The sequence below is a fragment of the Enhydra lutris genome, unplaced genomic scaffold (genome assembly GCF_002288905.1).
Source record: "Enhydra lutris kenyoni isolate GAN:26980312 unplaced genomic scaffold, ASM228890v2 scaffoldscaffold82, whole genome shotgun sequence".
NCBI classification, from domain to species: Eukaryota; Metazoa; Chordata; class Mammalia; order Carnivora; family Mustelidae; genus Enhydra; species Enhydra lutris.
The window spans coordinates 5,762,258-5,789,883 of NW_019154166.1; the positions used below are offsets into that span (position 1 = coordinate 5,762,258).

A 27,626-nucleotide genomic window follows, 5' to 3' on the forward strand; every position below is an offset into this window, starting at 1 on the left:
AGAATTGCAAGTCCCATCTGGGAGAGTGAAACAAGTTTTGTACTTGATTATAAAATGGAATCTTCTTTCTCCAAGTCCATTGAACGATCTTAGATTTCCTCCATGAACCTGAACACATACACTGTTGACCCTTGAACAACATTGGTTTGAACTGCGTGGGTCTACTTATACCTGAATTTTTTTTCAATAAATAAAGAACAATATTGTAAATGTATTTTCTTTTCCTTGTGATTTTTTTTCTTTTAAAGATTTATTTATTTTAGAGAGAGAGAGTGGGCATGGGGAGGTGCAGAGGGAGAGGGCAAGGGAGAGTTCCAAGTAGACTCTGCACTGAGCAAGGAGCCTGATGCAGGACTCCACCCGATGACCCTAAGATCATAACCTGAGCCAAAACCAAGAGTCAGACACTTGACCTACTGTGCCACTCAGATGTGCCTTGTGATTTTCTTTTCTTTCTTTCTTTCTTCTTCTTTTTTTTAAAAGACTTTATTTATTTATGAGAGAGAGAGAGAGAGAGAGAGAGAGAGAAGCAGATGCCCCGCTGAGCAGGGAGCCCAATTCAGGACTCAATCCTAGGACCCTGAGATCATGACCTGAGCCAAAGGCAGATGCTTAACCAACTGAGCCACCCTGACTCCCCACCCCTTGAGTGTTAAGAACACTGTGTGTTAAGAACACAGTATATAATACATATAAAAAATATGTGTTAATCAACTATGTTATTGGTAAGGCTTCTAGTCAACAGTGGGCTATTAGGAGTTAAGATTTTAGGGAACCAAAAGTCATACATGAATTTTACACTGAGGGTGTGGGTCGGTCAGCACATCCAACTCACATTATTTAAGGATATATTCAAAGAGATATGGATTGGTGTCGACAACCTTCTTTGTGATCCTGTGTGTTCCTATAGGGACTCTCCTAGAACCATTCACACCACCCAAGTTTGAGAATTGAGAACCAGTGAAGACTTCTCTAGGTGAAAAAAGTACTATCAATGAATTCTGGTATATTAATCTAGTAATCAATATCTACTGAATGAATTCTTACAGGATTTATCATCTATGTATCTTATAATTCTTCAGTATTCAAGCAGAACCGGAAGAGAGAATAATAACTTAGTATATTTCTGATTTAACAAAAAAAAAAAAATAGAAACATTTTCTGTAAGTAAAATAGCATATATGTATAAGGAAAAAATGTAACTTTTTATAAAACAGTTCAAAAAGTATTTGTGTTTTTGAGTCATTATAAAATATAACTGTTTAAAAGAATATAAGTATGCAGTAATACATATTTTGCAACTGTTTTATAAGAATGCTCATTACAACAGCAAAAGGAAAAACAGCCATTCTTCCTGGTTTAGGTACATATTAATGTAGGTATTACCTTTGCATTATTCACAAATTATAAGCTACCAAAGAGTATATAACGACAAGATTTTCTCCCAATCCAGTTTCTCTCCCTTGGGACAATCAATAATTTTAGTCTTATAAGTTTCAACTTATAAGACAGATAGAGGGTTAATTTCACTAATAAAGAGTTCCAAATATATTTTAAGCAAGTATGCCTATATTAAATATATACATTTTCTCTTTTCACAGAAATAACATTATACTAACACGGTGTTCTACTTCCAGCTTTTTCGCTTAACATTATATATAGTTAATCATTGCACAACACTCCATAAAGAGCTTTCTTATTTTTACACCTGCTAAGTATTCCCTCTACATTATTTAGCTGTTCACTTATTAAAGGACATTTTGTGTGATTCTAATGTTTTGCTGTAAAAATGCTATACTCAATAACCCTATATGAGGTTTTGTGAACATTAGAGTATCTGCTGGAATAAGCTTCTAGAAGTAATACTCTTTGTGATAAAGGGAAATGCAATTGTAATTTTGATAGAAATTGCTACATTGTCCTCTAATGAGTTGTGCAAATGTGTATTCCCACCAGCAATGTCTAGAATGACAGTTTTTCACACTCTCATCAACATATTGTGTTATTAAATTTGCTTGTTAGATAATTGAAACGGTGATATCTCGGTGTGGTTTTAATTGGCACTTTGTTTACTTTAAGTGAGGTTAAACATCTTTGCATTTTTTTTAATTTTTTTTAATTTTATTTTTTATAAACATATAATATATTTTTATCCCCAGGGGTACAGGTCTGTGAATCGCCAGGTTTACACACTTCACAGCACTCACCAGAGCACATACCCTCCCCAATGTTCAATATCCCCCCCCCAACACCCCTCCCCCCATTAACCCTCAGTTTGTTTTGTGAGATTAAACATCTTTGCATTTTTAAGAGACATTTATATTCCTTTTTTTGGAGATCTGTTACTTGATATCCTTGACCTATTTTTCTATTAGGTTGTTGGTCTTTTTCTTATTGATTTATAGGAACTCTTTATTAGTGAAATTAAACCTCTATCTGTCTTATAAATTGAAACATGACTTTCCCAGTTAGTTGTGTCTTTTGACTGTGTTTATTGTGGTTTTTGCCAAGAAGACTTAAAGATTTTTTCCTATTTTTTTTAAGATTTTATTTATTTACTTATTGGAGAAAGAGAGAGCACACAAGCAGGGGGAAGAGAGGCAGAGGGAGAAGCAGGCTCCCTGCTGAGCCTGGAGACTGATGTGGACTCCATCCCAGGACCCTGGGATCACTACCTGAGCCAAACGCAGAGGCTTAACTGACTGAGCCACCCAGGCATCCCAAAGATTTTTTTTCTTAATTGACTTTTTGTCATGCTTAGGAAGATGGGTTCATCTTATACTTTAGTGGTTTCTTTTTTTCCCTTTTACACTACTTTATTTTATTCACTTGGAACTTATTCTGAATTAAATTTCGAGGTATGGATTGAAATGTACTTCTTTCCAGATTTCTACCTTTGATGGAGATCCTACTCTTAATTACACTATATTCTTATAAGTATTAGAGCTTATTTCCTATCTTCCTAATTAGTTCCATCTGCCTGTCGATTCCTGCGCCAGTTCCATAAAGTTTCAATCATTGTAGATTTAAGGTATTTTAATATCTTGCAGGGTTAAATCCACTTATTGTTCTCCTTTTTCAGACTTCTTTAGAGGACTAGTTTATTTTTCTATATGAACTTTATAATGAGCTTGTCCATTTTCCTTCAGATGATGAATAGGAAATCTTTTTCTTTTTCTATGAAGTGTGACCAACCCATAGAAAAACATTACTGTGGGTCAAAATCAAAAGTAAAAAGTAATTTTATTTAAGTTTTATAATAATGACAAGTGTTCATTTTCATCCTCCTGAATTAAAGAAGGGGGTCAATAAAATTTCCCTTACTATATATAATAAATTAAGGAAATGTACTTCAAATCCACATTAAGGAAAGCTTAGCTCAGTACTTCTCTGCCAGATTGTAAGGTATGTGAATTATATCTCAAAGCTGTTACAAAACACACAATGAAACAAAACAATGTTATTAAATTTAAACCAGATATTGTTACTTAATCTCAAAAGCAAAAACCACAATGCCCTCCCCTAATTATCAAATCCTAAGATTTTGACTTAGCTAGAGGTGTCTGTGGGGGTCTCCTATGAGTCCACAACAACAAATGCTCTTTCTCGTGAGGACCCTGTATGGCTGTACCGAGGTGAGTCCTTTCTTTTATTATTACAATTTTTTCAAAGACTTTTCTTATTTGCAAGAAAGAGAGAGCACAAGCAACAGGAAGAGCAGAGGAAGAGGGTGAAGCAGTGCAGAGCCAAGCATGGAGCTCGATCTCATCACCCTGAGATCATGACCCAAGCCAAAATCAAGAGTCAGACACTTAACTGACTGAGCCAGTCAGGTGCCTGATTCCTTTCTTTCAGATAATACGTTTCAGGAATTTCTGAATTTTATAGGAAACCTACCCCATCAGATAAATTAGTTAGACAAATTTATACTTACTTGTTAGAAGTCATATCATTTGGGTTGTGATTTTGCTCGAGGGGGCAATGCAATTTAGCAATATGTTTAACTTCTGTGCACTTTTTTGTTTTATTGTTTTTCATTTTCCTCTAATATTTTATTTTTTTTAAAGATTTTATTTATTTGAGAGAGAGAGAGAATGAGAGAGAGAGAGAGAGCATGAGAGAGAAGGGGTCAGAGGGAGAAGCAGACTCCCCGCCAGGCAGGGAGCCCGAGGTGGGACTCCATCCCAGGACTCCAGGATCATGACCTGAGCCGAAGGCAGTCCAACTGAGCCACCCAGGCGCCCCTCCCCTAATATTTTATTATGAAAAATTTCATGCAATGGAAAAGATAATTGTTCACGTCAGTCTACCCATTGGATTTTATCATTAACATTATATTACATTTACCATTAACATTGTATTACATTTGTTTTAGCACATATATATCCATTTATCCATCCCACTAGCTTTTCATTCAGCCATCTTGTTTTGGACACATTTCAAAGTAAATTGCAAATATGAGTATGTCCTCTTGAAGACTTTAGCATTCATACCACAATATTCAAGTTTTTTATTTCAATGCACATTTACATACCTTGAAACGCACAAATCTAGATCATTTGCAGCATCTTGATAAGCATATACACCTGTGTAATCCAATTCCTGTTAAGGTATAGAACGTGGGGGCGCCTGGGTGGCTTAGTGGGTTAAGCCTCTGCCTTCAGCTCGGGTCATGATCCCAGGGTTCTGGGATCGAGCCCCGCATAGGGCTCTCTGCTCAGCGGGGAGCCTGCCTCCACCTCTCTCTCTGCCTGCCTCTCTGCCTACTTGTGATCTCTGTCTGTCAAATAAATAAATAAATTCTTTAAAAAAAAAGGTATAGAACATGATCATTACCTTAGAAAATTCCCTCCTGCCCCTTCCCACTCAATTTTGCTTCATGCTCTCCTTCCCCAAAAGATGCCATTTTTTGTTTTGTTTTGTTTTAGTTTCATTCGTGTGTGTGTGTGTGTGTGTGTGTGTGTGCGTTAATAGTGAAGATAGATGAACAGAATACAGAGATGAGGACAAGCTGTGGGTATTGTGCTGGTATATGAGAATCATAGCTTTCTAATACATATTTGAATCTGGTCAGATGATGGCTAATACTATCGATATTACCTTTCACTTAGTGGTAGTGACTTACAGTGAGGTATTTCCATGTTTTTACTCTTAGAAATAATGTTGTGATGAACATTTACCCAATAAATCTTTATATGCATGCCTGATTATTAATAGGCATAATTAGTTAACATCTTCTTTTAACTGAACTGACAGAACTTTGATTCTTTTAATGACAGTTAAAAGCTTCTCACATGCTGTTTATTTCCAGTTAAATACAGTGTTCAGTCAATATCTAGAAACCCACACAGCTTGCAGCCCTTTGCCTGGAGAGGCGAAATCAGTTATTGGATGTCCTGGTCTTGAGTCCTCAATGACTGGAGATGGTTAGGAGACGGGTTTTGTTCAAAGTCAACTGCTGAGCCCTTACAGGGGATGTCTGGTGATTGTTCCTTCCAAATAGTGGTGTTTGACCCTTACTTTCTCAGAGGCTAAAATCAGGGTCCTAAAGGGAAATCTAGTTATACTTACTTTTACTGTACTTGAAATGTGAAGTGAAACACGTCTTTGTAATCTAACCATTGAGACATAGGTATCAAAAAAGAACCAGCAAGCTAGATTTTTAAACAAAGGTGCTTTCACCTGGAAACATGTACATTTCTTTTCTCTACACCCTCTTTTGGGACAAGGCACTCTGATATTGACATACATTGCTATTAGTAATGGTCTTAACTGTTACTCCCATCCTCTTTAAAGACAAAGAAATGTCATTACATAGCAGAGCCAAGAGTTTCAAGCATCTGTGGGGATTTTCTCAAGGAGCTCTTCTAAATGGCAATTTTAAAAAATATTTATTTATTTATTTATAAGTAATCTCTTTACCCAACACAGGGCCTGAACTCATGATCCCAAGATCCAGAGTCACATGCTTTTCTGACTGAGCCAGCCAGGGGCCCCGTGATTTCTTTTTTTCCTTTTGTAAAAATTCATTTATTTGACAGAGAGATCACAAGTAGGCAGAGAGGCAGAAGGGGGCGGGGGGAGCAGACTCCCTGCTGAGAAGAGAGCCCAATGTGGGGCTCAATCCCAGGACCCCAAGATCATGACCCAAGCTGAAGGCAGAGGCTTAACCCCCTGAGCCCAACCCCATGAATTCTTTGATTATTGTTACTTATTGCCTGATTGACTTTCCCTCTCCCCAAAGATTATGCCAGCTAGTAGTTTTATTACTTAAAAAGTAATTTTTTATATCTTAAAGTAAAAGTAATTTTTTACTTTTAAGCAATTCATTTTCTCAGCCATGTATGAGGGTTTTTTGGTTTGTTTGTTTGTTTGTTTGTTTGTTTTACGGTTGCCATAACCAACTATCACAGCCTGGTTGGCTTAAAAAACAGAAATTTATTTGCTCAGAGCCTTGGAGGTGGAAGTCCGAGATCATGGCGTTGGCAGAATTGGTGTCTTCTGAAACTTCTTTCCTTGGTTTGTAGATGGCCACCTCTTCCCTGTGTCTTCAGAGTTTTCCTTCAGTGTGTGTCTGTCTCTTATTCCCTTTAAAAGGACACTGGACATATGGCATTAAGGCATACCCATACGACTTCACTTTACCCTACTCACCTCTTTAAAGGCTTTGTCTTAAAATATAGTTATTTATACAAATTTTTTTTGGTGGGACACAATTCACCCCATACTGAATGATAAAACACAAATATATGAAAAATATGAGTGTAAGAAAAAGTAAAAAGCCTATAGCTTTGTCAGTTCGAAGAAATCAATGCTGTTCCTTGTTTTTGCCCATATGCAGACCTAACTGATGGTTTGAACAACCCCAAATGTAACTTAAAAATTTTTTTTACAGATTATCTATTTATTTGAGAGAGAGAGAGCGAGAGCACAAGTAGGGTAAAAGGTAGAGGGAGAAGCAGACTCCCCACTGAGCAGGGAGCCTGATGTGGAATTCAATCCCAAGACCATGGGATCTGAGCCAAAGGCAGATGCTAAAGCAACAGAGCCATCCAGGGACCCCTGAAATGTAACTTTTTATGTATAATCTAAAATAATACTAGAAAACTGCATGGTTTTAAAGGAATTTCCTAGTAGTTGCCTAATTTCTAGTATTGCCTCCAGGACTTCTATCAAATTAACAACAAGTTTTGTTAAGGAAATATGTATAATTGGAAAAGGGGGCTTGTAGCACATTACATAATAAGATTATGAATAAATCAACTACCTGCATCAAAGAATGGGGGTGGGATTCTTAAAGTACTTATAGGGACGGGGAGACCAATAGCCCTCCAAGCTAGTTTTTGGCACCACCCCAATTTCCCAAGAGCTGGAAAAGAGAAATGAGGTAATATACACATGCAGCAGTGACATTTAGACAACAGGAACTGGTTGGGAACCCTACTGGCAGACACTGGAATAAAGTGTCTGAAAATTGCTCAGATAGAACGATTTCATATCTGGTCATGCTGCAACTGGAGCTTGATGATGACAAGATACTATATTTGGTTCATTTGTCAGCAAAACTGTAGGGCTGCGGATGCCATTTCTCAATCTGACTAAGTGGCCAAGCCCATGAAAATATGAAACAATTGTGTGGTAAGGGCAGTGCCTTCTTTTTCTGCATCAATCTTTTCTAATTGTTCATAAGTTGTGTTCGTATTTGGAAACAAGAACTTCATCTGATTTTGGATACCAACCCCCTAGGCACGAAGGTATAAATCCCAAAGAGAAGAAAGCCATTTTCCAGTGTGCACCTTCAAAGGAGAGAATGGTAGGGAGTCAAAGATGCTCCTTTTCTTTGTCATTTGTTCTCTTTCCAATTGCACCATGCAGAAGATGTAGACAGAATATTTAGACTGTACTCTGGACGGGGCAGCCTGGATGGGAACCTTTTCTTTTCGGGTCTTATAAGATACAGGATTCCTCAGATACAGGATTCCTCAGAACCTTTTCTTTCCGGGTCTTATAAGATACAGGATTCCTCAGAGCAAGATGGGCTCCTGATTCTTTTTTTTTTTTTTTTTAAGATTTTATTTATTTATTTGACACACACAGAGAGAGACCACAAGTAGGCAGAGAGGCAGGCAGAGAGAGAGGGGGAAGCAGGCTCCCTGCTGAGCAGAGAGCCCAATGCGGGGCTTGATCCCAGGACCCTGGGATTATGACCTGAGCTGAAGGCAGAGGCTTTAACCCACTGAGCCACCCAGGCGCCCCTGGGCTCCTGATTCTTAGATGGGGATATGGCACTGTTTATAATGATTGAGACTTGGAGGTATTGCTGGGTCAGTCAAACCCTCTGAGGGGAGTTCTGAGGCAGAGCGGAGAATGAAAGCCTTTCCACTAAATACATCCACCCATCTTCCATATGCCTTTATTGCTTCCCGAATTTACTTTTCTTAAGCCCTATCTCTAGCCACTTTTAGCATCTGAGCACTCATGATGAGGCTGAGGTTGGATTTACAGCAAGAAGGCAGGGCTCTTTGGACCGAGGACACAATTCCAACATGTTATGAGGAAGTTGCAGCACAGATAAAGTCTGTACAGAAGGAGATTCCAGAAGGAGGTCCTTGTGTACATTGTGCAATGCTTCCAAAGGGCAGGGATCATGGTTTAGATTGTCTGCTATGTTCAATAGTTGGTCATTCTATTATAGGCAGAGATAACTCTACCCAGAGACCCAGGTCTCCAGCTGCCAAGTCACATTTCCATTGGCCCAGAAACTCTTAGCTTCACACAGGACTATTTTGCTGCTTTTAGCTGTGCCTTCCTAAAATCGAAGTTTCTGTGCAAAACAATGGAAGAAACTTGATTTGGGTAGGGGGGAGGTTGTCATTTTATGCAGCTCATAATAATGACCACGCCTAGTCTTATCAGGTGCAGAGGAGGTGGGCGAGGGAAACCAGGGTGTGTTGAGGGGAAGATGGTGACATAACTAGTGTATTTGGGGAGGCCAGGGAATGTTAGGTGCTTAAGACACTGTTTTTCAAATTTAATATCTATATGAAGATGTAGTTTCGGATTCGTAGTTTTGGGATGTGTCCCTGGACCCTACTGGAGTAGGACTCCCTGGTAGCCTCCAGGCCACTGTAGAGGGTTGGGGTGTTAGGCAGAACTTAACAGTAGCTTCACATGGAACCACAGCTAGGGCCAACTCCCCTCCGGAGGAGCCGCCTCAGACACTAGACAGGAAGCATGACCCCTGGGATCCTTTGTAGCTTTACCGCTCTGATTTGGAGTTCTGAGGTTTCCAACAAGGTGGTTCTTTTTTTTTTTTTTTTTTTTTTTTTTTAAGTAGGCTCCGTGCCGGGCATGGATCTGGAACTCACGACCCGGAGATCAAGAGTCCCATGCGCCACCAACTGAGCCAGCCAGGTGCTCTCTCCCCTCTCCCCCCACAATGGGGTTCTTCAACTTTTGGGGTCACAGGCCTCCATGGGAACAAGGAAAGCTCTGTGTCCCCTAACCTCCCCGGTGCACACGTACTCCTAATGGTGCAAGCCGCGTTAGGCCCCGCAGCCCCAGCGCAGCAGTCCCGACCGCCTTCCCTCCCGGTCGGGCACCCGCGCCCTGGGCGGTTCTGCGGCTCCGCAGCTGGCCGGGCTCAGCGTCAGGCGCGGGCGGAGGCGTGCCAGGGGGCGTGTCCGGGGCGGGGAGGGGGCGGGGCCAAGGCGGGCGCTAGCCGCGCCCCTCGGCGGTGCGAGAGGCCGAGCTTGCTGCATTGCAGCCGCCGCGGCGCCGCTCGGCTCCTCACTCCCAACAATGGCGGCTCCGAGCCCGAGCGGCGGCGGCGGCGGCTCCGGGGGCGGCAGCGGCAGCGGCACCCCGGGCCCCGTGGGGCCCCCGGCGCCGGGCCACCCGGCCGTCAGCAGCATGCAGGGTAAGGAACGCGCCAGCGCCGCGACCCCGGTCCCCCCGGCGCGGCCGTCGGCGTCGTCGCGGCCTGTCCCCGCGGCCGCGGACGCCCCCGGACCCGGCTGAGGGAGCCACCGGAGCCGCCCGCGCCCGCCCCCCGCCCTCCCTCGCACTTCCCACCGCTCGCCCGGCCCTGCCCCGGCCCCGGTCCTGCCCCGGCCCCGGTCCGGGCCCCGCGCGCAGGCCCGGGGCCGCGGCCTCCGCCTCAGCCCGCGCGCGGCCGCTCGGCCCCGCCGGCCCTGCGCGCGGGGCCCACCTGGCCCTGCACCGCCCCCGCGGCCGCCCCCGCCGCGCCGCCGCTGCTCCCTGGCGCCGCCCCGCCCGCGCTTCCGGGCCTGAGCCCGCCGGGCCCCGCGACCCGGCCGCGCAGGTAGGCGGCGGCGGCGTCCCAGCCCCAGCCCGGCGCCCCCCGGCGCTCCGCCGCCGCAGTGGGGCCCCGCGCAGGGCCATCTTGGCTCTCCGCGGGGCGCAGCTGGAGCCGGCCCGCCCGCGGAGCTGACCTCCCGGCCCGGCGCTCCAGCGGGACCCGGCGCCTGCAAACTTTCGCTGGGGTTCCGCGCGCTGGGAGGGCAAAAGGGGTGGGGGAGGGGGCGCTCGGGCCTGTGCCACCTGTAAGGTGGTGGTGTAGACAGCCGCGGGCCTGGCGGAGCGGCTTGTCCGGGGCCGGGGGTGTCCGCGTGAGCATGGCAGGCACAGAATCTCAGCACAGAAGCGAGAAAGAGCGGATTCGGTTCCAGTGGAGAGGGGCAGGCAGTGGAACGCGGCAGGGGTCAAAGTGGTACCGTGTCGCGTCTGGACATCCGAGGCAGCATCCGAATTCATGGCTGGCTGTCCCCATCGGGAATGCGCATTTAGATCCGTAGGGCTCCTGACAGGGATGGTGGTGGCGGTGGGGGGGCTGTTGTGAAAATACCAGGCCCCAGCCCATCGGGGGCCATTTCCTTAAGTTTCCTGCGGAATTTCGAGGAGTAATGTTATTTTTAAAACAGGGAATCTCAGAAATCTCTTGACGACTTCGGCTGACTGCTTATGTTACCTTATTAGCGGAATCTGTCGGGGTACCCTTGGTGGTCAGTGTCGCCATGGTTACTCTTTGATGAAAAGCTTCCTAAGGGCGCTTTGGTCCGTCTTAACTAGGTGTCTAGGTGTGTCTGAACCGCGTTAGGGTCAACATTTACTGACTACCTCGTGTTTATGAGAGCGTCTGTGATTCAGGAAGCAGAGACAGGATTTTAGTCATTTTTATATCCCGGCTGCCCTCCCTTGAGATAATTTTGATACACATAAAGAATGGTGACATATAGACAGGGTGATGTCAGAGCTCAGAGGACAGTTTCTGTGCAGGCTTTCATCATTAATTCAAATTGAATTCGTTGGATTCAACGAATCCAATTGGATGCTACTGTGTTGCACAGCACACTGTATAGATGAAGTGAAACACGGATTTTGTGATCTTACCGCTTTCCAGTCTAGTTGTTGCTGGTGGGGAAATGAAACAGCAAAACGACAACTTAGGGTTGTATTGCTTATGCAAAACGGGTGACTTACAAAGCTTGTAAAAGTAATGCAGGTTTTTTTGGCGGGGAGTTCATGGTGGGGGATAGGGAGGCTGATAGTTTGAGAAAGTTGTATAAATGTATTCATATTTTTGTTGTTCAAAACAAAATTTATTGAGCATCTGCCTAGTGCTGGGCATAGATTGTAGTGCTAGGTATGCAGAAAAGAGTGAACGGGGCAGTCACAGCCCTGATGGAGATTACCCTCCCCATGGGATGGGGCAGGGAAGACAATGTGCAGGTAAATAATGGAGAAAAGTGTTACAGAGATAACAAGCTGCGTTTTGTGATGGAAGATTATGGGGAAAGGTATAGTGCTTTGATAAGATGGTTTAAGAAGACCTCTCTGCAAAGATGACACTCCTGCTAAAGGCAGAGGGAAACTGTGTATGAGGCTCCAAAGTGGGGAAGAGCTTGGAGTGTTGTAGGAACGCAAAGTCCTTGTGGCTGGGCATTATTCTGACGTTCTCCATGCTTCTCCGCCACCCCTGAATGTCAGTGCCTAGTAAACGAAACTTTCTAACAAGCCGAACCTAATTTCAAAGGGAGAAGGAATACATAGGACTTCTCTTTGAATTATTGATGAATTTTCTTTTACCACTACCATGTCTAGCCTTGATTGCCTCAGGAACCTGCTAGATATATCTTGTTACTTGAACCTGTTTTGGTTCCTCAGAATGAAGAGAAGCACTTGACATTCCCAGGATGTTGTCTAGCACAGTCCAGGTTATAGACCATGAACTTAACGGCAATTTAGGATCTTTTCTGTTTTGTGTAGTTTGAGCCTAACCTTTCATGCTTCATCTGCCCTAGAGACCTTCAGTTTTAGATCAGACTTCAGAGCCTCAGAATGTTTGGTGTATCACCCCCTTGCTCCACTCTACTTGTACTTGCTACCCCGGAACACTGCCTTTCTGGGCGGTGTTAATGACCTCCCTTCTTTCAAGTAACTAGTATTCATATATGGAATACATTTTATCTAACAGACATTAAGAGGTACTTCTGTGTGATAAGCCCTGTGCTGGGCACTGGATAACCCTGTACACTTTTTTCATGGCTTGAGGTTTGTGGCCCAGGAGTGGCCCAGTTGGGAGGCATTATGTTCTTAATATCATAATGTTTAAGATCCAGAGCTCTGAAATCCTGGATTTGAATCCCCTTCTCAGGATTTAAGATTTTTGTGACCTAGGACAAGATACTTAACCTCTCCAAGCTTGTTTCTCAGTTGGAATGTAGGAATAATGCTTACGTCACAGCTTCTTTGAGAATGCACACAGCATAGTCCTGACATATAGTAAGGATGTGATACATGCCCACCATCACCATTGTTAATAGCAACAATGCTGTTATTTGTAAGGGTGTCCTTAATGGTCTCTTTCATTATTACTAGATGTGTCCCTAACCCCTCATGATCCACTACACAGTTTCTCTGGCTTCATTATTACTGGGTCCTACCCTTCTCACTAATCTGTTGATATCCACTTTTCATTGAGCCTTTCCTTTAAGAATATTCCTGATGAGTCTTTATTCTACCTGGATTCAGGTAGAATACCTGCTTGGTCATGTACAAGCTCTGTGACTTGGGACGATTACTCACCTTCTCTGAACTCTGAGTTTCTCATCTGTTAAAATAGGGATACAACCTACCTGACAGGGCTGTTGTGATGATCACATTATTAGATTAATGCACACAGAAGTGCTTGGAAAATTGTAAACTATAAGTCTATAAGGATTTTTAATAGACATGGTTATTCACCTGGTTGAATTACTAGACACTTAAAACGTATGACTATCTCATAAACACAAGAAGTTTATTTTAGAAGACTTAAAGTAGGGAAAAAATAAAACTTCTGTTAAAAATAAGACTTCTGTATTTCTGTAAACTCTACTCAGCTGAGAAGTGCCAGTTTTTTTTTTTTTTTTTAAGATTTCATTTATTTATTTATTTGACAGAGAGAGAGAGATCACAAATAGGTAGAGAGACAGGCAGAGGGGGAGGGGGAAGCAGGCTCCCCACTGAGCAGAGAGCCACATGCTGGTGCCTCAATCCCAGGACCCTGAGATCATGACCTGAGCTGAAGGCAGAGGCTTAAGCCACTGAGCCACCCAGGCGCCCAAGAAGTGTCGATTTTTAAAGCAATTTTTAAAATGTGATTAGAATAGTTAGTATCTACAGTTGATTCTGAAAAACGTGGAGGCATTGGAAAGTACTTGCTACAGGAAGCAGTTATAAAGTGTACATTGTAGGTACCTCTGATTCTCTTAATGAGCTGTTCTAGGTAGGTGGTTTTTCCTTTTCCTTCTCTGGTCTCAGCTGTAGATGTGTCACAAAACTTACGGACTACTAGTCCAGTCCTTGCTTAGTTACCTTCACCTGAACTATATATAAATAGCATTTAAAGTAAAAAGATGATCGTTTGGTTCTCCTTAAAAAACACACTTGCACAGGGGCACCTGGGTGGCTCAGTAGATTAGGCATCCAACTCTGGATTTCAGCTCAGGTCTTGGTCTCAGGGTCATGAGTTCAAGCCATGCGTTGAGCTCCACGCTGGGTGTGTAGCCTGCTTAAAAACAAAAACAAAACCAGAAACACACACACAATAATGTACAGCATGGCAGCCATTGTTAATAATACTATATTGCGTATTTGAAAGTTGCTAAGAGTAAATCTTAAAAGTTCTCATCACAAGAATGTAATTTTTTAGTGTATGGTGATATTAACTAGGCTTATTGTAGCGATCATTTTGTGATATGTACAAATATTGAGTCCTTAAATTGTATATCTGAAACTAATGTCATGTATGCCAATTATACCTCAGTACTAAAAAACTTTACAAAATGAAAGAAACACAGAACTTTCAGGTGTAATGGTGGATGTCTGTTAAAAAAGATTTCAGATCAGTACACTTTTTTCTCTCAATAATATTTAAATATATAAAATATGTGTGAAATGCATTATTTGTGATTATATTAGACTGTTGTACCATTTAGTCTGTGGTTTCCAAGAACCATAGGAAGATGCCTTTATTTGGATACTAAAGAACTGAATTGTGCAGACAGTAGATATAGTTCCAAACCCTAGGACTGCTTCCCTTTCCTTTTAGGCAGGCTGAGTACTATTCCCTTACCATTCATGTGACACAACCTGGTACAAAGTCCACCCCAGCAAGTTGGTCCCCTCTCAAAGCACAGTGCATTTCTCTGTTTTCTCTTAAAAGCAAGCACAACCCTAGTATTAAAAGACAAAAAGTACAAAAACAATGCTTTCAATATACTTATTTTGTCTCCTTTTCCTCTCATGTACCTTCAAGTTAATGTGTACTGAAACTCATTTTAAGATGGGATATTAGTTAACCCTGTATTTTGAGTCCTGTTTTCTCCCCCCCCCCCAAATTTCTTTATTTTTCTTCCATTTCCGTGAGCAGCTGGATTGCTTTGGGCTCATCCAACCTTCCCTGCTTCCTAGGGGTCAGGAGATCACAATCAGCTCTATCATACATAACCCAGGTCAGTCTCTGTAGTCTTCATCTCTCAGAGATAGGGAGTCGGTCCAAGTTACACAACCTGGGAAACCTTCATTCAGATTTAAAGTTAAGAAGGGAAACCAATAGTTAACACAGCTCTTTTTCACTCTTTCCCTAATTTGATGCTCATAAACACTACTTTAGGGGTAGGTGGGCTTAGTTCCCTCTCATAGATTAGGGAACTAACATTCAATGAAGTGATTTGCTCTGGAGGAGGTGGGTTCTGACCCACCCGTGTGACTAGTAGCCTTTCTTCTTATTGCTCAATAGCACAGGGTCACACAGGTTTTCCGAGCTCAAAGCTGTTTCAGCCATTCAGGTCTGAGAGAATAATCTTTGCCAGAATGATGCAGATTCAGGAATAGAAAGGGGAAATTATTTTAGGTTTCGGTTGGGGAGGGTGGAAGCTCTAAGCAGCCAGCCATGTTTGGGTTGATTTTGGAGCCTTGTTGCTTCCTGATGCTCCTTTCTGTTCTAGAGTTTTAAACTTCTGATGGAGGCTTGACAGTAGCATTTTGGATTAGGAGGTGTTTTGATTGGGAATCTAAAGTAAGTAGAAAATTTTAATTAGGCATTGGCCCAGGAAGCCAGTATAGATTTGAAAGGTAATGGAACCCTTTCATCACCGTACATAATATGTAAAAGGAGCCCATTTAGCAGAAGAGTTAATAATTTATGTTGCTGTCCTGACTAAATTTGACATTTGGTGGAAGTGACTGTCCTGCCAATGGGCATGGGTTTGCTTCTCCCCTTGTCCCTGACTCCAGGAGCTCCAGAAAGTCTTCATGTGTTGTCTCTTCATGCTCTTGGCAAGGTAGAGAATTATTGTGTACTTATAGAAAGGCTTCAAGGGCCAGGAGTGGTAAGATTGGCCTGACTTGTGGCTACACAGTGAAAGGGACCACTGGTTAGTAGTTAACTCAAGATGGGCCTCTCGAAAGAAGGTAACATTTGTATCGTATACAGCTTGATTCCTGGCAAACACATCATTCCCCACCACATGGAAAGATGATTGAAGTAGGCACCACAGCAGCTTTTTCAAGGCATGTTATGTTCAGCTTACCAAAGATCACTCAAAATTTATAAAAGGGAGAGGGGCACCTGGGTGGCTCAGTGGGTTAAGCCTCTGCCTTCGGCTCAGGTCATGATCTCAGGGTCCTGGGATCGAGTCCCGCATCGGGCTCTCCGCTCAGTGGAGAACCTGCTTACTCCTCTCTCTCTCTCTCTGCCTGCCTCTCTGCCTACTTGTGATCTCTCTCTGTGAAATAAATAAAATCTTTAAAAAAAATTTTATAAAAGGGAGAAATAAGATTAGTGTTACCAGATATATCTGCTATGCCTTCATTGTCTGACCTTACTAAAAAAGTAAGTGACATTAATTGGCTTCCCTGATGTGTGCTGGTATCTCTGAGATCTGGTTTAGCTTCCTGCCAGGGAAAGTATCCACCTTCTTGGACACCAGGGCACCAGGCTGTGTCTGGGGAAGGGAAGGGCTGTGGCAGAATGTAAGGCCTGGGGTGGGGATCCCTAAGTTGTCTGGAGTCCCTCCCTTTTACCTCTCCCAGGGAGACAGGGAATGAAAGGAGAGGGACTGGTTTTGTGTAGGTGGAGCTGGTCTGATGGGGAAAGTGCCAGTCATTGCTCACCCGAGGGAGAGACCAGGAATGATCACTATGGTAGTAATGACCTGCAGTATTCCAGGCGCTGTTGGACATTTTAGAGATATTGCTTAATCGTCACAGAGCGCTTTTGGGTATTGCTGTTCTATTTTACAGATGAGGAAGTTGAGGCTCATAGAGGTTAGATACTTTCCCACAGTCACAGAGGTAATCAGTTGCTCTCCCTGGGTGTACTCAGGCTTCCCTGAACAAGCTGGAGGTGTTAATACAGCATTTAGTTACATAACCAAAGAGTAAATGAGGTAGTCATTGGCCAGAGTCAGGAAGAAGAAATGGATCATGAGGACTGACAAGATCCCAAACTAAAAGCAACTATGGAGGGGTGCCTGGGTGGTTCAGTTGTTAGGCGTCTGCCTTTGGCTCGGGTCATGATCCCAGGGTCCTGGAATGGAGCCCTGCATCGGGCTCCCTGCTCAGATGGAGGCCTGCTTCTCCCTCCCCCACTCCCCCTGTTTGTTTTCCCTCTCTTGCGGTGTCTCTCTCTCAAATAAATAAAATCTTAAAAAAAAAAAAAAACACCTGTGGAAAGGATTTGATCAGTATTTGTCAAATCATGAATAGTGCTGGACGACACAAACAAGCTGGAACCAACTGAATTATGGTGGACCCCTCTGAAGTTTGAGGCTGGTGAAGCAAGGAAAGTGAAAGGAAACAACAAAGCGGGAGTCAAATCTTGTGGAAACCACTCTGAGTACAATGCACATGCAAATTTCGGACAAGCCAAGATAAACCCTTAGATGTTAGAGCTGTAATGATGTACTCTGAGTAACTTTGCAGTTGAGGCCACATGCCACAGTTTTGAGGTTGAATCTGGAAGGCAGCAAACAACTAGACTCTTCCTGCTTGTGTTAGAGGGAAGGCTTGGTAGGTTGGTCTATGGGCATGACCCGGTAAGGTGGCTTTGATTTTCTTTACACTAGTGTGGCTTCATTCTGTAGTTCATAGTCCATTGTCAGCAGTACCCAAATCTGGGATGCCCAGAGACCCGAAAGGAATCACTGAGGAAGTGGGAAACCACTTACACCCCTGTCCCGCACGTACCATCTCCGGGTTATACCATCAACCCAGAGCAGCGGGCCAGTGAAAATGTAAAACCCCATGTGAGGGGGGCTGTGACCCAGGCAAAGTAGGTCCTGACACACTGTTTCCAAATTCTAAGATGAGATTACCTTTTTTTTTTTTTTTTTAAAGTAGCTTCCACACTCATGGAGTCCAACATGGGGCCTGAACTCACAACCCTGAGATCGAGACCTGAGCTGGGATTAAGAGTCAGACACTTAACCATCTGAGCCACACAGACGCCCCGCCCCATATTGATATTTTTTTTTTAAAGATTTTATTTATTTATTTGACAGAGAGAGATCACAAGTAGACAGGCAGGCAGAGAGAGGGAGGGAAGCAGGCTCCCTGCCAAGCAGAGAGCCCGATGCGGGACTCGATCCCAGGACCCTGAGATCATGACCTGAGCCGAAGGCAGCGGCTTAACCCACTGAGCCACCCAGGCGCCCCTGATATTTTTTAATTTTATAGTTAAAGAAGGATCCTGGGGGTCAAGTGAAATGATTTGACTTTCACAGTTGGAACTAGGACCCTGGGCTGACATTGCTTCTTTTTTACTTTCACAAAGACTCTGTGCCTTTTGTTTTTCTATACACATAATGCACATTGTAAACGGTCTTCTATGCTAAGGTAGACAAGCTTACTTTATCTGGCAAATACAGTAATGGTAGGTTTTGAGTCATGGCCAGTGAAGGGCTGTCACGATTGAGATAACAGTCAGAGAATGAGTAGGAATGTGGGAAAGAGGGTGACCTCATGAGAAAGAGGAGAGAAAAAGCCCTACACAGCTCCATTTCTCTACACCGCCATATATATACTTCTGGATACTTAATCTTGGGGGTCTAAGATTTAACGCAAGTAAGCTCACCTGGGGCCAGATAAAATGAAAAGGACTCAAATTTGAAGTAGAGGATCATATAGAATTTAGACTCAGGGTACAGATACCAGAATAAAAAAGAGGCACCTAAGATATTCAAGATTAACTGGTACCAGCAACATATTTAACTGATACCTTAAGTGTGTGGATGGGAAGACAGAATTTCTGAGATACAGGAGACCTCAAAAAGGAACATATGTGAATGAATATTAATGGATGAATTACAGTATAGCCATAATCTGGCTTTGTCTACAGCTGAGGAAACTGGAAGTTTTCCCTCACCGTTTCTTTACCACCATCTTTCTGTTCTTGTACAGGATTGCTGGTGGTCCCCTTGATGCCTCCCTGCCCTTTGAGTGTAAGGAGCTAGGGGAGGTCTAGACAGATTTAGCTAATGGCCTTTTATCTGATCTGACTGATAAGACTAAGTGGAATTTCAAAGTGAGCCATTCTGTTCGAGTCAGTGGAGCCCTCCTTGCCTCTGAACTCTAGGGCTGTTAGCAAGTCTTTTCTGAGTAAGAAATGATGCAGAGATGAATGTTGGTGTGAGGCCTCAGAATCCCTTCACCTGGTCACTTATCCATAATAAAAAGACCAAGTCCTGTAGTGATGCTTTGGGAATTCCAGCCTCCTCCATTTTTAGCTACCTGCATTGGTTCTGTACTTGAAGTGGGTTTAACCCCTCGTGTTAGAGCAGTGATTGGTGACACTCTAACATTGTCAGTTACATCTGCCTTGACACATTTTTCCTCCTGGAACTTTTTTTACATAATTGTGCAGACAGATCCAGCTCATTCTTTTTCTTGTATCTTTCAAGTTTATTTATCTTGCTCCTTTCCCCATTCATATTGCTATTCTGTTTGCCTCTCCTCCACTATTTATTTTTTGCTACCTAGTAACAACCAATGAGCTAAAAAGAAAAGAGTGACTATTGACTTAAACTTGTTTCAATCTTTCCTCCCCTTGCTTCCTCTCCAGTTGTTGCAGGTGAATTTTCCCTTCTTTCTCCTCCCACCTGTCCCCCCTCCCCTGTGGGGGGAGGGAGGGTATTGGAAGCTGGGCTTTGGAACTGGTGGCCGGGGAGTGGGGGGATTACTGAAGCACCAGTGTGCTCTCTATCTGTGTATTTCTGTCTGTCTCCAGAGAGCCAGTTTCCTCTCCTTGACCTGTGCTCCCCTCATTTTGCCCAGGAGGAAGCTGGCTAGCTTTTAGTCGCTTAGGCTTCTAAAACCCATGGATCTCTGACTTCTCTTTCTGAAGTCTCTTCCTGCCCTACGTCTGGTGGGGTAGCAAGTTGAGCTTGAGGTGGTAGCTGTGTCCAAGTTTGCCCCAAGGACTTCTGCTGGTGAAGACTCTCCATTCACACTCCCTCCTGCGTTGTCTTTTGTGTGATTAGGTAGTAAGCAGTGGGTTACTTTTGGCTAAAGTAGCTACCTTAAGATTTTTCAGGTTTTGTATGTTGTAAGTGAGGTCTTTATCTTAGAATCTTAAGCATCTTGGTAACTGGATGAGAAAGACAACTTAAACACATCCTTCCTTTAGTCCTGGCTCTTTTTCTCGAAGTTTTGATTGTGTTTGCATAAATGCAAGCTTGAGTGGATCCTCATTCTGAATTTCCCCATGTTGTTCCCAAAAGCATTCATGAACACAGGCATAGGAAGACTACTAAGAAAACCAGACCCACTTAAACCAAGCAGATGAGATTTTGTGAAGGTTTGGTCATAAACAGCCTATTTTACTGAGTGCGTTTTACAAAAAAATTACATCTGTGTGAATGTAGGCATAAGGTATAAGGAGGTCGAGCTGGATTTGGGAAATGAGTTCACAGGTTTTCTTCCTGTAACTTGTAAGGTTCCATTCTGCTGTATCATTCCTAGGGACACAGTCTTCTTGTCAGGCCTCCATTAGAAGGGTTTCTGCCCCTCCTCACTAGTTCACTGTCTTACGCTTGAAGTTAGCGAATTGACTAGAAAAGGTTGGTTTGAGTGTTGAGGCTTCCCAATTTATGACCTACTTTTGAAACCTTTGAATCAGTGTAGCAATTAATCATGAATAGTTCTAAGTAGTTTGAGTTAATAAAAATAACCTGTAATATGTTATGAATTTGTGGATTTAAAAAATTGACAAGATTATTTTAAAAGTTACTCTTGACTTCCAGGGGCTAATGGCTACTCTGTTTCTCGAATAGATGTGAAAAGTTAAGGTAACGGCAGAATTTAGAATTTAAACTTGACTTCACCTCCGCTTGATAAAGTACAGCTTTATCTGAGACAGCTGACTTTTTTAAAGGAAGTCCATATGTTACATTTATCACTGTGATGGTGGGGCTTATGTGATTTGAACTGTTCTTGAATTGGTTTTGTTCAAATGTAACATAAAAATGCAATGTCATGTTCTAATTTTGGTTTGTTTGATTTACAGTCAATGAACTGGAACTTATCTCTTTTACTTTAGGCTTTCAGATAAACTTCTGTGAAAAGGCACAAAGTAAGCTACAAATTTTATGATACTATGCTACTTTTTTTTTTCATATCCATCTTGGTATTGGGAATGTGTCCACTATTGTTTCAACTAACCAACCATGGCAATTTTACATTAACAGAGCTTCCATTTCTCATTCTTTTTCCAAAAAAAAAAAAAAAAGTCATTGTTCTTGATTGTAAGTTGTTCTTTAAAAAAAAAAAAAGATTTTATTTATTTATTTGACAGAGATCACAAATAGGCAGAGAGGCAGGCAGAGAGAGAGAGAGAGAGAGGAGGAAGCAGGCTCCCCGTAGAGCAGAGAGCCCTATGTAGGGATGTGGGGCTTGATGTGGTGATGTGGGGCTTGATCCCAGGACCCTGGGATAATGACCTGAGCTGAAGGCAGAGGCTTTAACCCACTGAGCCACCCAGGTGCCTCTGTAAATTGTTCTTGTTTGCACCTGAAATTGAAATAGAAAGATACAGATATTCAAATGTATGTAGGCATAGAAAGACGTATATAGATATGCAGATGTATGTGGGTATGGAAATGTAGATAGGTCCAGAAAGCAGACTAGATTTAGAAAGATGTACACAGGTATCGAAAGATAGGTTTATATGATGTAGTTATCAAAAGCTATACATAGGTATTTGGACTTAATCATAATTTAGGCTACAGGTTGAGGAAAGGTTTCTATTAATATCATGGTACAAAAAGTATGTCACTCACTCAGAATTTTCATGCTTTAATATTGATTTTTTTGAACCATACACTTAGAGCATTTTAACTTTCCTCTTTGAAACAGTTTGTTTCTTCCTCCTCCTGCCTCCCCTTAACCCACTATAGACTAGTGCTCTATATTAGGACACTAGTCTTTATTGAATACAGAATACGTTTTCTATTAAAGCAAATTTTTTAAGCTAAAACAAATTCATTTTAACCTTAAATATCATTTGTATAAATGCAGTTTCAAAAAACCCTCACTCAAGGAGGCTACTCTCCAGTTGACAAAAAAAAAAAAAAAAAAAATCCCCAAAATATAACTAGTTTCATCATCTGCTGATTTACTCACAGAATGAGGAAGAATGGGGACCACTTTTGATAAACACCCTTCTCCCTCCCAGCCTTATTGAGATTTAATTGTCATATAACATTAAGTTGAAGGTGTACAGTGTGATGATTTGATAAATATTGCAAAATGATTATCACAGTATAGTTAGTTAGCACCTCCCTCACCTCACATAACATTAATATTTCTTTTTGTGCTGAGACCAAAAAGATTTACTCTTTTAGGGGCACCTGGATGGCTCAGTCAGTTAAGCATCTGTTTTTGGCTCAGGTCATGATCCCAGGGTTCTGGGATGGAGCTCCTGGGGCTGGCTCCCCGCTCAGCAGGGAGTCTACTCCCTCTTATACTCTTTGTCAAATAAACAAATCTTAAAAAAAAAAAAAAAAGATTGACTCTTTTAGCAATTTTCAAGTATACCATATAGTATTATTAACAATAGTCACCATGCTGTACATTTTGGATTCCCCAGTATAGATCATTCTTAAGTTAGTTAGTTCAAAGGAAACAACGTTTAACCTGGAGAAAACATTTCTGCTCTTTTAAATTTTTCTGATGGAATCAAAATGTTTTATAATTTCCATTGGCTGAACATTGTGACTTCCTTTGAAATGTAGTTAGTAAAAATTTATTTCTGGAATGGTTCACTCATGATAGATAGTAGGGCAGCTAGGCCATAGGATACAATTTTTTAATTGATTCATTATTATTATCCTTTTCTTACGTTTAACTAACAATAATATGTGATTTCCTGTCCATAATGAACCTACATATATGATATACATCTATATGTAATGAAGTTACAACTTTGATTTTATGCTGTTTTTAATTTAATACACTTCAATAATTTTTAGTTTAAAAATATTTGTTTAATGTTTAATATAATTTTAATATATGTGTGGGCAAAATCTAAGAAAAATGCCAACATTTTAAAAATTTAAAGCGGCATTCGCATTGTCCTTTTTTCTAACTTAGCCTAGTTGGAAACACAAAACAAGAGAAATGTACTGATTTTATTAAGTTTAAATTTGTGTATGCAGTGTCCATAAAAAGCTCTATAGCTAGATGAAAAGTGCCTCTAGACTGTCTAAATGGCTCTGTCACTTTTCCGTTGTTCCAGCAACCGCAGATCAGTGATGCTGCCCACTTGGGAGAACCGCACATGGGAGCATGTATATTCCCACGTTGATGCTCACTTTGGGTTTTCACTACCCCTTCACACTGCCTTCTCGTGTCTCCTTTTTTATTTTTCCCCCTCTTTGTGGGAGGTTACCCTCTTTGTTTTCCAGCTTTTGGGATTCAGTACAGTTTGATACACTCATTCACAAAACACCTTTTGGACACGTCGGTGCATAGCGAGAGGGAAATGATTGGTCCGCAAGTAAGTTAGGTCCTTGCCCTTAGTGATCTCGAAGTGTAGTGACTTGAGTTAATCCTGGCTCGGTTCTGAGTGTTCAGCGGCGGATGCTATAGATTGATTTGCAGCTGGACCCAGGGTGGGGTGGCGGAGGAGGACAGGCGTACCAGGCACCTTTGCTCTACTGAGGTCCTGAGCGAGAACAGCACAGTGGGTGGAGGTTGCAGTGGGTCTCTGAGAGCTGCTTCCGTGATTGGAGATCGTGGCTCAGAGATCCAGCGATGGGCTCGCCCTGCTTTGCAGCGAAGCTGAGCTGTCCGTGACTGGGACCTCAGTGGGAGACTCGGGGGGGAGTGTGCACGCATACCTGGGACGGTCGGAGCCGGAAAGTTGGTAGGTATGGCCAGCTCTAAGTTGACACCATTTGTTTTTGTACTAAGCTGTAAGTTTTCAGTTGCTTACATCCATAACTTTTTCCCAAGATTGGTCCTGCTTTAAAAATTACAGTTTTGTAATGTTTGCAGTCTTACCTTTGAAATACGTGAACTTGATGTTAAAAGTGGTCATTGCCTCTTTGAAAATAGAGGGCTTGAAATCACTCAGGTAGTCTTTTCTCATCCAATAGAGCATACTCAAGTGTGAGAATCTTCTGTTCTATTCTAAGGATGTTTCAAAATTATCGGAAGGCTTTACATTTACTTCATTAAGAATATTTATTTGTATGTCATACAATGGTTGTAGGAGGGGATGGGGTGCAAAGAGCACAAAATTAGATACTGTTAAAAGTCAGTGAGTACAACTGCTTCAAACGTTCAATTCTCCATCATAAATCAGAAAGAATTATTGTAAGATGATTCTGATGACTAATGGAAGCTCTGAAGGATTAATTTTTTCCCCATTGTTTGACTTTCACATAGTTTTTGTTTTTTAGATTGTTACATCACTATTCCAATTAGTTTACTACAATTGCCTGTTTTAAGTTAGTGGAGTTTTATTGGAAATGTGTGTGTGGGCATTTACACACACAGTGTGAGATTGCCTATTTAATGTTGGAGTCAAATTTTTATAGAAATTCAGTAAAATCCACTTTGCACCTCATGGTCTTTTTTTTTATCAATTATAGTTTGCATTTATTTGCCTTTTGGTTTTCTAAATAAATTTGTTTAAGATAATATGGTTTTAAGATAAGTAAATAGATGAAGTTATAATTATTTAAGACAACAGTGTTATATTTCTTTTAACACTGTTGGATTGTCACATTATTCTGAAGTCTGAATGTAAGACTACTTTAGGGAACAATGTTCTTTCTGATTAGAGTGCCTGCATTTGGAAGGTTGATTAATTCATCATTTATCATTTGGAGATAATGATTTTGTACTTATAAAGGTGTTTATGTGACTTCTGACCAAGTTTGAATGACCAAATTTGAATGATGATATCTCAATGGCTTTAATCAGCTAACCTAAACACAGTTCTTCAGAATATGATTTGCTTTGCTTTATAGAATCGATTTTTGGGGCGCCTGGCTGGCTCAGTGGGTTAGAGCTTCTGCCTTTGGCTCAGGTCATGATCTCAGGGTCCTGGGATCGAACCCCGCATCAGGCTCTCTGCTCAGCAGGGAGCCTGCTTCCCCCTCTCTGCCTGCCTCTCTGCCTCCTTGTGATCTCTGTCTGTCAAATAAATAAATAAAATCTTAAAAAAAAAAATCAATTTTTGGTGGGGGGGGGGTCAGTGATATGCCTAGAAACATTTTTTGAGAAGTGCTTTTACAGATGTCAAATTTACCCTAGTGTATTAGCATTCTGATTTTTTTTGTTTGGGTGAGAATTATGACTTATTAAGGAGCCCACACTATAGGGTTCTGGAGTGCTAAAAACAAGTTTGGGTAGAGTCTTACAACTTTTCTGTAGCCTTTACTCTTTTTGGTAGCTTTGAAAACTTTTTTTTAGTGGCTTTTAAAAATTGTTTTACTTGGGAAAGTTTACATAAACAACAGGATCTTTATTTAGAAAATTATGTGCTCCAGAGCTGACTTTTATTCTTGAAGTCACAAATAGAAATTGGATTACAGGTAGTGATTAGTTTTGGTAACACTGCACATCAGAGTATTTGGAGAAAAAAATGGAGGTATCCTAATGACAGATTCTCATTTAATTGTGAAACTTCTCTTTTTTTTTAATTTTTAAGATTTTATTTATTTATTTGAGAGAGAGGCAGGTAGAGTGCATGAGCGGAGAGAGGGGCAGAGGGAGAGGGAGAAGCAGACTCCCCACTGAACAGGGAGCCCAATATGGGGCCCCATCCCAGGACCCTGAGATCATGACCTGAGCCGAAGGCAGACACTTAAATGACTGAGCCATTGAGGCGCCCCATGAAACTACTCTTTTACAGTAAGCATCCCTAATTGTTTTTAAGTTGATAATAAAAAGAAACCATAAAGAGGAGGAAGGATGTTTTGTACATCTTTCCAGAAACTTGAGGAAATCATTAATAAGTTTACTGACCTGATAAGTGTCCATAAAAGATGATGTTTTGCTCGAGAGTATTTAACTGTATTGGAGGTAGAGTATGTAGAAAATCAGGGGAAGGAAGTAGTGGAGGGAGTCAAGCCATCCTGCATTTAAACTAAGAGCTTAGAAAATTCAATGGATTACATTTCTAATTTTCCATTTTATGTAGCAAAAATTTATACCCAATGGCTAAGATTTTACCATTTGGAACTTATGAAACTCAGCTAAGTTTTTTAGCAATCACAAACAGAATGCTGCTGTGGGAGGCTAACAAGTTTTATTTAAATTTATATAGTTTATATGGAATTTACTGTTTATTTATTTATTTAAGATTTTATTTATTTATTTGACAGAGATCACAAGCAGGCAGAGAGGCAGGCAGAGAGAGGAAGGGAAGCAGTCTCCCTGCTGAACAGAGCGCCTGATGTGGGGCTTGATCCCAGGACCCTGAGATCATGACCTGAGTCAAAGGCAGAGGCTTAACCCACTGAGCCACCCAGGCACCCCAAAATTTACTATTTATTTATATTTTAAGTTTATATGCTGAAGTTAGTTGACAGACAAGGCTTTTGTAAGATTTGCCATAAGCCCGACTAGCATCCAGAATATTCACTTTGTGGACCATGGTAAACTGCCTGTGGAAAGTCCATCAGCTTCGAAACAACTTTTAAACAAGTTATAGCCCAAGAATTGTAGTAGTGGTACAGTCAGAGTCAAGGTTCACACAATCCCTTTATACTGTATATCATTCCAAGGGGAATGTTGCCTAATTGTCTTTGATCTTGAAAGTGGAGGGAACATTAATCCCTCCTGAAGAATGGTTTTGGTTGCTAGGAGAAGGAAGGTTTTGAATAGCTATTGCACCTTAAAAATCTTTTGGAGAAGCTTAATGTGTGGTGTTTTTGAGCAAGAAAAAAATGAGTGATAATCCTACAGTGCAGAAAGTTTTCCTTCACTGGCCCGTTGAACTTCCCTATTGGCAATATTGGGCTGTTTGACAAAAAAAAACAAAAAAAACCCAAAAAAACCTATTGTGGTTGGGCAGCTACAGGGCAGAAATTTTGTGGAAGGTTTCCAGAGTGTATTCCCAACTAAATCTCTAAGTAATCAAAGTGGTTTTCAATTTAAGGTGATGGTTTTCAAACAAGGTATAGCAAATACTTGGGATTCTCATGACATGATTTTATGAGTGCTTTCAAAATCCAGATGCAAGTGTCTAGATGAAAAGGTGTACTAGAAGAAAGTTTTATAAGAAACTTTTACACAACCCAGGCTGGTGTTCATCTTCTCATTAGGCAGAGTTAGATGAACAGTAATCAGAAATGAAAATCAAGTGTATATAATCATTCCCTCCCCTGTAGAGAACCTTGTATAAGGTTAAATAAACAGAGGCACGAATGTAACATTGAACAAATGTGCTAACGATAAGAGGCACTGGGTCTTTAAAGATGAATTTGATCTAGAGCCTGCTCTGAGGGAGCTTGTGTTCGTTGAGAGATTGAACATGTAGAGACAGACTGGCAGAAATGATGATCACGATAACAGGTAACCCATTTACGGTGTGCCAGACCCTGTTCCGA

General features: G+C 41.8%; 1 protein-coding gene across 3 annotated transcripts in view; it reads left to right on the forward strand.

Moving 5' to 3' along the window:
- The first annotated feature begins 9,801 nt into the window (after window positions 1-9,801).
- LOC111161210 (mitogen-activated protein kinase kinase 4) overlaps window positions 9,802-27,626 on the forward strand; it is a 137,344-nt gene continuing 119,519 nt past the window's right edge. Inside the window, exons 1-2 of one of the 3 annotated variants that reach the window (XM_022524791.1) lie at window positions 9,802-9,919; window positions 21,104-21,136. In XM_022524791.1, coding sequence (XP_022380499.1) covers window positions 9,802-9,919; window positions 21,104-21,136 — 151 coding nt within the window. The remainder of the gene's footprint in view (window positions 9,920-21,103; window positions 21,137-27,626) is intronic. The other 2 variants (XM_022524789.1, XM_022524792.1) reach the window with 2 other exon arrangements.